This window comes from Nomia melanderi, chromosome 1 (genome assembly GCF_051020985.1).
Source record: "Nomia melanderi isolate GNS246 chromosome 1, iyNomMela1, whole genome shotgun sequence".
NCBI lineage: Eukaryota > Metazoa > Arthropoda > Insecta > Hymenoptera > Halictidae > Nomia > Nomia melanderi.
In genome coordinates, this window is record NC_134999.1 from 29118048 (window position 1) to 29129111 (window position 11064).

Consider the following 11064-nt stretch of genomic DNA (forward strand, 5'->3'; position numbering starts at 1 on the left):
TTGTGTCGCTTCCACTGTAACATTTTTTATCTGCTACGGTATATTAATATTAAGTAATTTCAATAAGCAAAAGGGAAATATAAGTGAATCAATATCTTAATAAACGGATTCAGATAGAGAAGAGTGAATTTCACTAATTCTAGGATACAGATAAAATAACATGAGAAAAATAAAGATTTGAAAGATTTCGTAACCACATCAATAGCAACAAACCCTAAAAGAGTTCAAAACTTATACAGTGCAGCTCGCATTTTCGTTTCAAACGTTAAAAGAACCTTTCCATTATTAAAACTTCCGATTAATAATACAATCACGTTACTACCTTCATAACTCAATTCTGCAAGTAATACTCCAATTGCTTCATCAGCTCAAAGCTTTAACGATAAAATCTCCTGAACCCCTTGCCGTAGAATGTCCTGTCAGACTCGGGGCGAAGATTTCAAACAGAATTTAACAACCATAAATATTACTCAATTCATTTAAGTTGAAATTACATATTACCTTCCTGTTACCAATTATTCTACGTTAGAGCAAACGAAAGATATAGAATATCCCTAGAATTTTCCCTTTATCGCTTGTTTCAAATAATACACAGCAAAAACCTTAATTATTACTGTAATTTAGTAATAAATTATTAGTAACAAAGTACTTGTGCCGATCACAATTGACAAAGAGATCATAGGACAAGAAATTAAACCCTATAAAACGACACTGATTTGCATCGATTCAATTCCGAGCCCTCCATATGATAAAGAAGTAAACTAAATTTCTTATTTTTTCCATTTGCAACAGTGCAAGACTCCGAATGGGTGGACGTAGTGGAAACGGAATTAAGGAGCATTTTAGAACCAAAAGACGTCCCCGCGATGGCGCATTCCACGCTATCTGAAAGCGTATCATCGGTGACGCCACCATTGCCGCCGCTCTCGCCCCATGAAAGTCCCAGAACACCGAGAAATCGATACTCAGCGAGGTAACGTTACTTCCAACAGATCTCTTCGTCTCGTAACTGATGTCACTTCCGGTCACTGCCCCGGGTTGCTTCCGATTCATTCTCCTCATCGAGTAGATCGAAATATCGATAACCGTCTGTCCAACCAGCGAACCGATCACACTGTCGAAAGCAGACAACCAGAAGCTCTTTTCTGTTACGGGGAGAGGGAAAAGCATGGTTCGCGTAGGGCTGAACCGAGTGAATTTACTTTGTAAGCTTACCGTTTTTCGCTTAACATTACTAACGTTTAACCTGTTGCGACCTCTTTGAAAAGTGTGTCATGTTTTTTATCGACACGTTAAACTTCTAGTTCCTGTAAAAACTTGCCCTTTAACAGTAGAACTACCGAACGGATCAAAGTCACTTATACCTGATTTCTTCTTTTAGCGATTGTTAATACTAGGTTTACGGAACGCGTCGTTCTGATGCATACTGAATTTTATAAACATTATTTAGTGACTGTTCACGCCGATTTTGATTGGTGCAATAATCTAAATGTGTAGTTTAATTGTCTAATCCCTAAACTTCTAATTTCCAAAATCTGAATGAATGAACATCGAGTTGTCTGACACCAATAAAATAAACTGTACGATAAATGTCTGTAAACCTAGTGTCAAAAATATAGGAGATGCTCTTTTGGGAAGTTGTTAAAGAAATTGATTTGGCAATACGCAAACTGAATTGTAAATCTACTGAAGTTTCAGTGGATGCAATTTATCAAAGATTTATATTTACTACTTTATTGGAACTGTTAACGTCTTATAATGATACTACGTAAAGTTCAATGTTCTAACTTTATTTCCGCTTAATATTGTAATAATGTATTTATGCTGTGCTATTAACAGTTGGCAATGTAAACTCAAAGTAGTGTGCAATTATTGCTTAAGCTATTGTATGTATGAAAGAATGTTTATATGGAAGTTGTATGGTGCTGGAATTTATTTAATCATTTTTCCGAAATGTCTTGGGTTTTTCAAATAATTGTTGGAAAATTATAATTATAATTATAGAAAATAGAGATGCAAAGTGGATTGTATGTCTATCTAATAATTTTAGTGTTATATAATGGACTGAAGTTCAATAATACATGCTAAATACTGAATATTGTTTATCAATACATTTATATTTAACTTGGAATAATTTTGACTGTAAAAATTATTTTTCTCAATGAAACATACAAATCTATGAATACCTCGGAAATATTCAAAACCAAATGTATCTAATATATATTTAACAATCAATTAAACTTCTCGATTTGCAAAAGCAGCAACTAAAAATAAATAAAAAAAATGAATAGTTTCTCTTAAAGAACAAAACTCACACATATCCTCGAAATTAATGATATCGAAACTTCTATATAAATATTTTCTCGTGTATACAACGGTTTAACACTATTTTTACCAAGACGTAAATATAGTCTAATAAACAATTCAACACAATTTACCAAAAACGTATACCGTTAAATTAATGTTATCATTATGACATGAAAAGTCGAAAAACTAATTAAGGAAAACATGTTCGAACTCAGAAAATAATTTTCAGTAAAAAATTCTAAAAAGTCTCTTTTCACACCATCCGTAAAAATAGTGTTAACGAATCATGTTCCGTTACGTTTAAGCGGGGACACGCTGCGTAAGCTAATTACCGAACACACTCGAACACCTTTGTAATAATTAACCAACTTCCGGAACTTTCTTAGTAGCTGTAACAATTGCATGTTTCTGGGTCCCTTAGCTTACCATACGGATCGAAACCTAATTACAGCGATTACAGTAAGGTCATGGAAAAGAGAGGATTCTCGAGCAGTTCGAAGCATCGTGGCGCCTCTATATCCAGGAAAGAAGCTGCGAAAAAGTTTTCTCATCGTGAGTACCTTTTTCCCTTTTCGAATGTTTATTTTCAATTGCCCCCCTCCACCATCCCTTAACCGATGTTACGAAAACGTTAATCTTCCAGTTTTTGGCGTGGAAGCGGCAGATTTAACTTCCACGACGACTGGCCTCGACTTAGACTCCATGCTCGACAGAAGTGACTCCGATTTAAGCACGAATGACGCGAGGACCATCAGAAAGCAATTGGAAGGCTTGGAAAATATGTACAGCGAGGTGGGATATACTTTGAGTGCGATATAAAATGAGTTTTATCGTCCAAACGAGTTGAAATTATCTTTATCGAGTGGTAATTCATTGTTTACCGATTTATTAAATCATCAAATTATTGGCAACAGTTATTAATTCGATTTGTCACCCGCCGATTTGAACATACTGGTTTTCTTTTTATAGAGATATTTAATCAATTTGTTAACTAAGGGTTTCTATATACTAAATTAAAATTAAAATTTAGTTTTGAATGTTTCTATTAATAAATTAAATTTAGTTTCAAATGTTCCACGTTTTGCGCGCGATAAAATGAAAAAAAGTTAAGTGTACTCGTCAAACACAGGACAAATGCACTTAGCATATATTTTTATGAAAAACCAAAGCGCAATGAAGAAGAATTACATGTTTATCTGAAAAAAATAAAGAATTCTTCGTTAAGAGAATTAGTAGCATTTCAAGCTTTAAGATGTCGCGTATACTCGTCAAACGCAGTTAATTGGTTAAGCAATACGAAAGATTATATATCATTGCATAATGTAAAAATTTGACTCTGGGAATTTTTAATTCTTAAACTATGATTATTTATTCTTTAATCTTATGCTTATATAGCAACAGTTAGGTTTATGAACAATTATTAAATACCATCTTTATATAAATTTAAGAACGGTGTATAAATCACCTTGAATTTATCGTTTGAAATGATTTTGACAAAGTTAAACAGCTCCTAATGAATGATTTAATTATTCAAATAACAACAGACTGATATGTAGCTTTCTTTTTTTCTGGTACCTCTAAGACTTTGATGCGTAACTCAGATGTTCGATGAAAAAGGTTTTCGAAAGTTTGAAAAATTCTCATCTGCAAATGGTTCATGAAGATGTTTCTTCTATATGGCAGCTTAGAATTAGTGACATCTGCATTGATAGATATTTTTAAATATGCACTTAAAATTCTTGGCTGCATATTTTCTAGCTTTGTTAGAGCTCCTTGACGAACAGGATTCTTCTGGCATATCTTGTAAAAAGAAATTCAGCTGAGAAGGATGTGAACGAGATAGCCAATTTAAGGTGCCATTGTGACCGATTCAACATGCAGGAAATTTTCTGTCGGGTGTTTGACACGCTGTGATAACATATTATGTAGTCATGTTGGCATCAAGCGTGAATAATATTTTTCCAAGGACACGGTGCATCTCTATTCGCTTTTGATACCATTATTATTCATGATACGCAGAATGCCTCAGATGAAACGGAACAATTACTTATATATATGTATCTCATAAATCGAAGATGAAGAATATTTATTCGAATTTGAAAATATTGTCAAATGTTTGCCTACATAATAAAATCTGTAATTTGAAATACTTTAACTATATTTTGAATAATTTGCATATATTAATAGTTTATGGAATATTTATTAAAATAAACTTTTGAATCGTAATTTTCTTAAAATCCGATGTTACTATGAAATAAGTCGATGTTAATAAATAATTCAGATAACTAAAGAACCTGCAGAAATGATGAACTAATGTATATGTATAAATAAATTAGTAGTAGTAAGTAACTTTTAACACGTTGATTGATAAATTAGGATTAACAAAAATCTCATAAAATTGAAGTGTTTCATTCGATAAAAAGAAAATACAAAAATTAAAATTCGGTACACCGATTACTTTTTTTAATCTTATGAAAGTTGGATGAAAAATAATAATACATTATGATCGAATTGAATTTTGAATGAAATTTAAATGAAAAATAATAATAAATCATCATCGAAGTGAGTGGTTAAACTTGATAAAAATATTGTACTACCTTTTTGTGATGTTGTTGCAATAATTTTGAAATTCAAATGAAGAATAATCATAAATCATCATCGAAATAAATGTTTAAGTTTGATAAAAATATTATACCACCTTTCTGTTATGATGTCGCAATAATTTCATGCCGTTGACAATTCTAGGTGTTGAAATTGCTTGGCGGTAGTGTGAAGAAAAGACGAAAGACTAGAGGCCTTATTAGTTATGGTTCCGTTTCGTCGTTGCCGACGTCATCCGTTTCATCCAGACCAGTTACAAGGCATCATGACAAACGTAGATCCCACGCGATCGACGACAGAATGAAGAAAGCCAAAGATATCAAGGTCAGTCGGTAATCATTAATTTTCATTTTATTATTCTACTTTTAGAGTTACGTTTCTCTGCGTTACCATTGTGAAATGTTACTGACTTATGAATATAAATGGAACCGGTTGGATAAGTTTTAGAAAATAATACAATACCCAGAGAAATCAAAGTAAAATGGTAAATGAAATAATATATTGAATAATATATAAAAATATTACAATAACCAGACTATGACGATTGTATTGTATGTATTACGGTTATTTACATTTGGTTATAACTAAGAAATTTCATTTATATTTATACGTTACCATTTTAATACTCGATCTGTCGAAATGATAAAAATAACCACTTTGACATTCTCCGTTTGACGTATGCTTATATACATATTGAAGTATACTTACCATTTTTCTTTTTCTTTTTCTTTTAGTGACTTTATTTTTCTTATTTATTTGCCAAGAGATTTTTACGTTAAATTATTCTTCTAATTTATGTAACGATGTTAATTAAATTATAATTAACTAATTCGTAATAATAGTAGTCTAATTCTTATTTCTGAATTCTCGAGAAAAGAAATCTTTTATGGAATGTTTTTAGATTAATTAAGTACTGATATTATAATTACTAATATTAATAATTAATAATATCATTAATAACATTGTAATATTAGTATTGAATTATAAATACAAAAAAAATCAAGCCTATGTTTTTTTTACATTCTCTTCATTGTCTAAAATTGTTGTTTACAGAGCATTAATAAGCGCTTTCAACGATTAGAATCTCATGTAGTTACGCTGGCTAGGTCAGTAGCACATTTAAGTTCAGAGATGAGGACGCAGCATTTGATGATACAGGTGAGAAAATCTCATTAATATTTAGAAGCGAATATTTATCTTATGAATATTTAACTATTTAAGGAATATTATCTGCCATTAAATTATTCAATCTTTTTTTAAACACCCTATAGGAATGATGGGTTGAATCACTTTAATATACCGGGTGTTACTTTCGAAATTCGTCATTTGAAGGGTTACGTAATGCATGGAGTGAAACATGTTTACAGCCATATTGCACATTTACACTTAAATGATATTGCATGCATTTGAAAAGACAAAAATCGTCAATAGTTTGAGTGACTTACAATTAGTAGTTACAAAGCAGCAATTATAAGATAAAAACAATTCGAAGTTTTAGGAAGAGTAAATTAGGCACAAAAAGAAATCAGAATTTAAAAAATTCAATAATTACAGGGAAAAAATTGTCATTAATCCCGGTAGTTTACAATTAATAGCCACAGGGCAACAGTTGTAAAATAAACTCATTGTCACTTCGAAATTTTGAAAATAGTAAATTGGGCACAAAAGAGAATTAGAATTTAAAAAATTCAATAATTAAAGAGAGAGAAAATCCTCATTGATCTTGGTGTAATACAATTAATAGCCACAAGGCAACAATTGTAAAATAGATTCATTGTCACTTCAAAATTGTAAAAAGGGTAAATTAGGCACAAGGAGAAATTAGAATTTCCAAAATTCAGTACTACCAGGTTTTCGCAGGAAATGGAGAACATAAGAGGCGAGATTGCGGCGCTGAGAACGCAAACGAGCATGGCGATGGTGAGGTCGCAGTCACAGCCACTGATCAAGGACTCCGAGTTACCAGCCCTCTCAAATCCTTCCAGGGTGAAAAAGCTCACCAAGTTTTTCGGCACGGAACCACCTCTTATCAGACTCTTCCTGAGGGAACTTGGGTATGAGGTACGTGAACTGTTTCAATCTTTTACTTATTGTAAGATTAACGTTTTCATTACAGTGAATTCCATATGAATGAAAACCTCGAATAAACGTTTATTGTTATATGTTATTTTCTCGTCGAAATTGACGTAACACTTTCCTGACCGGTGACCGTGTATTTGTTTACAAAAAACATTGTTCAACTTTGATAAGTTGATTAAATTTAATATCGTATAACTGTAATATAAATTGATTAACTTTAATAAGTCCATTATCATACTTTATTCACATATAATGTGTTAAAATAATTTAAACTAATGAATACGATCTAGAACACTCTTACAAAGATGTATCTTGTTTTCAGGGATAAATTAATGTAATTGCAAACATTTATTTACAAGCACATTGTTCTGTAAATTGTTTTTTTTCATTTACTACTGTTAGTGACAGAATTGTCAAACAGCCATTATCATGTTAATTAAAATTTTAGTTTTTTTAATCATCTGTTGTCTGGTTATATATAAGGGTAGTTTTCTAGAGTATCGGTCCACAATCAAGGACGAACAGAGGTAATAATACTGTGACGAACTACCATTGGTAGTCGACACGGTCAACTCGTGTCTCGACAAAAAATTTGATTAAGTTTTTCACGTGAGCCTCGTACTGAAGCTTGATGGTTTTCATCATCACCTAGGATGGAGAAAAGGATCTCCTTTCCTTTAACACTTGAGCAACCGCCTAGACACAACTAGAAGCATAATCTTTTTCATTAACTTCAATTGAAATCATTTAACAGATTTGAATAAAAATTGTTCTTGCCAATAGCAAGAAGGTATTTAAATGGCTCGCCTGTCAAATTAACTCTATCTTTTGAATTTTTTTAAATATTACTGTCAAAGCACTTGATTTACTCCTAACTATTTATATTTCAAACAAATTTCTCTATTAATAAGAATTAACATTACTAACTGACAAAATTTTGTTGATCAATGAATATTAAATTATTTATTTGAGATGCGAATCTAAATAATTCCATACGCTTCGCTAATTTGATTAATATGTAATAAAAATTACTTCAGAATTTTTTTAATGCAGTAGTCTAATACAAAATGATAACAGCAAATTGTCTATTGTTGTTGTTATCATCACAAAAACAAATAAAATTTAAGAAATATTTAATCTGTCATAAGCAAACTGCTACTAATGCAGTTACTTGTGAATTTTTAAACAATTATTTCAGTGTTAGTGTCAGTTTTTAAAGAGAGGATAAAATTTACCGTTATAACATTATATAATAAAGTTTTTCTGTAATGTAAAAAGTACAGATTTAATTTGATGTTTTTTCCACTTGCCAAATCGATTAACTTCCTTAATCATACAAAAATTGTAGCAATAATAACGATTACTCCAAGGATATTCTATTTTATACATTTTATGTGTCGTTAAATAAAAGATACACGTGTAGTAGTACATTGTACGATGTGTATTTAAATTATAATTTAAAAGAAATTCTAGAAAACATAGTGTATTATTTTTTCACTTTCCACCACATTTTGTTCTACGGAGTTAATCAATTTGGCAAGTGAGCCTTTAGCGAGATTTATGGATCCGTCATTTCACCGCAAGGGATTAATACACTGTTATAATATCTCCAGAAAAATAAAAGAAAATCAAAATGACCCGTTCCTGACTTTTTCTTTTCCAAATATTGAAATGATAAAAAATTATTCTCTAAGGAATTATCGAAGAAATCCTTTTCATAACAATTAAAATGAATTATAATTCAGTCGGAATCTCACTTTTAGCGTTTCAATAAAAAAAAATTAGAAAAATGCAACTTGACTGTTCGGTAGTTCTACCGTTAACAGACCAAACTAAGTATAAGTTAAACACTTGTAGGCGCCAACAGTGCTTCGAAAGTAAATTCTAAAAGCACCTTTAAGAGCAGACAATAATCGAATGGTTAACGGATTATAATAAAATACCTGTTCATTGTTGATTTCAACCAACAAGTGACACAAGCTTTATTTATTTCAGAAATATGCGAACGCGTTTGAAAAGGAAAAAGTTGGAATGGTTGAGCTTCCCTATTTGAGCGAGGAGAGGTTACAAAAAATGGGGGTGCCCCTGGGCCCGAGGCTAAGGATTCTTCAAGAAGCCAGGATATCGGTTTGCAAGGATCCAATTTACGTTGTATGAGTTTCCCAGCATGCCCTGTTCCTCAAGAGAATAATGGAACAGTTCAAGAAAATATGTCGGCTCGAATGAAACGAAATAAGCAGACTGCGGATGATTATGTGGTTTGTAGGCTTCGCTGGTAATTTCTTCATGATCCATACCCAACAGAAACTTATTTTCTTAAGAAAACATTTAATTAAGGTAAAAGCACCAATGGTTGACCAGTTAAAAAAGATATTCTGCGTAAACAATAACAAACGCTTGCTCCTTTATTGAATATAGTAACTTCTTACGTTATGCAACAAATCGAACTTTTTTCGAATATTTTTATATATTATCCAAATTTTATAGACATTTTTGAAAATTCAATACTTGCGTCAGAAGTTGACCATCCTTGAAAGCGAGAAAACTAGTAATTGACCATGTGTTAGCAATTAGACCACTTATAGTAAAACTAAAAACACTAAAGATAGTTACTTTAATATTTTTTATTTGCAAGGATTATGACCAATTACAGGCAAAATAACAAATACAAATACATGTTAGAAATTGGAGGCATACAATCAACGTCAATTAAATAAATCGTTAATTTTTACGATAAAGAATTTCATTCAGGTAAAAGTGTTTCGGAGTTGGGTCCGTAGATACTGCAGCATACCTATCGCGCCTTTGTCGAAAGATTATTACTTTTAAAAACCTTATTCTTTACGTTTTCCTGAAAAATAGCCAACTACTGATACTAGGTCAATTACTGGTGCCTTTACCTTATATTTCGAATAATATGAACATTTTAATGAAATATAATGTTAATTAACCCTTTGCACTATGATTTATTCCGGAACTCCGTTCGGGAGATTTTATTTTTTACAATTGGAATTTATTGGGTTGTATTGTTTATAAACGAAAGGAAAAACATCACGCTTGTTCTGTGCCTGCGTTTAGTTTAATGTACCATAATTAATAATAAAAAATAATGTTCAATTTGGATTTGGATGAATTAAATGACATTTATTTTTGACAGATTTGGTTTGAAGTTTTCGAGGGGTTAATAGAAAGTTATAAAGAAAATGTTACTGCAATTTTATAAAAGTTCATTTTAATTCGTTTTCCATTGTGTTTTGTAAATTAAAATATACTATAAATGGATAAACATCCGTACTCTGGAAATAAGAAACAACGTTATTTGGAAATTTGTTTGTTATTCTATTAGGTTGTAAACTATATATTCACGATGTTCTTATGCAGACATTTGCTTTCCGATCAGATTGATGTACAATTTGAAAGCATATTTAACACATTCGCGACAGTACATAATTTCTCAGAGTCTATAGCTGAATATTCTAACGGTCTGTTATTCGAATGTGTACAAATATAAAGAATGTATGATAGAACTATATTATCAATCTTTAACTAAAAACATTAATATGCATATTCTGAAATGACGTATTAAGTGACCCGTATTTTTCTAAAAAATATAAAATATCTTAAAACTACCAGCATTCTTCTAAAAAAATTTAAAATCACGTAGTACTGCGTTACCGGTCTCGAATGTGTTAATTGCGTGGGAATTTCAAATTTCAACAAGTAACTATTGATATTTTGAAAATATCCACAATGACTTGAAAAAAAAAAATAATTTCGCTCCAATACTATGATGAACACGCGAAGAAACCGAAAAAAATCTGTTGTCCCAATTTTTATAAGGATTGCATATTAATCGTGTTAAATTAAGTAAATAGTTTCGCTTGAATACCGTGATCAATACACGAAGAAATCGAAAAAAATCGGTTGTCACAATTTTTATGAGAATTTCATATTAATCATATTAAACGTTCGATTGTTCTAGTGTTAAGAATCGCGAGGATTTAGTTTACGACCTAAAATTACCGGCGATACAATCGGCAAAAACGAAAATTTGAAGTAGCGATCATCGTTTCATTT

General features: G+C 31.1%; 1 protein-coding gene across 1 annotated transcript in view; it reads left to right on the forward strand.

The window, feature by feature from the left end:
* The window catches only part of LOC116428531 (uncharacterized), a 52204-nt gene extending 41383 nt beyond the window's left edge, over positions 1–10821 (forward strand). The window contains exons 8-14 of the mRNA XM_031980254.2: positions 793–973; positions 2729–2859; positions 2951–3099; positions 5053–5232; positions 5962–6066; positions 6769–6969; positions 8983–10821. Of these exons, the coding sequence (XP_031836114.2) occupies positions 793–973; positions 2729–2859; positions 2951–3099; positions 5053–5232; positions 5962–6066; positions 6769–6969; positions 8983–9144 (1109 nt within the window). The 3' untranslated portion in view covers positions 9145–10821. The remainder of the gene's footprint in view (positions 1–792; positions 974–2728; positions 2860–2950; positions 3100–5052; positions 5233–5961; positions 6067–6768; positions 6970–8982) is intronic.
* Positions 10822–11064: the final 243 nt, after the last annotated feature.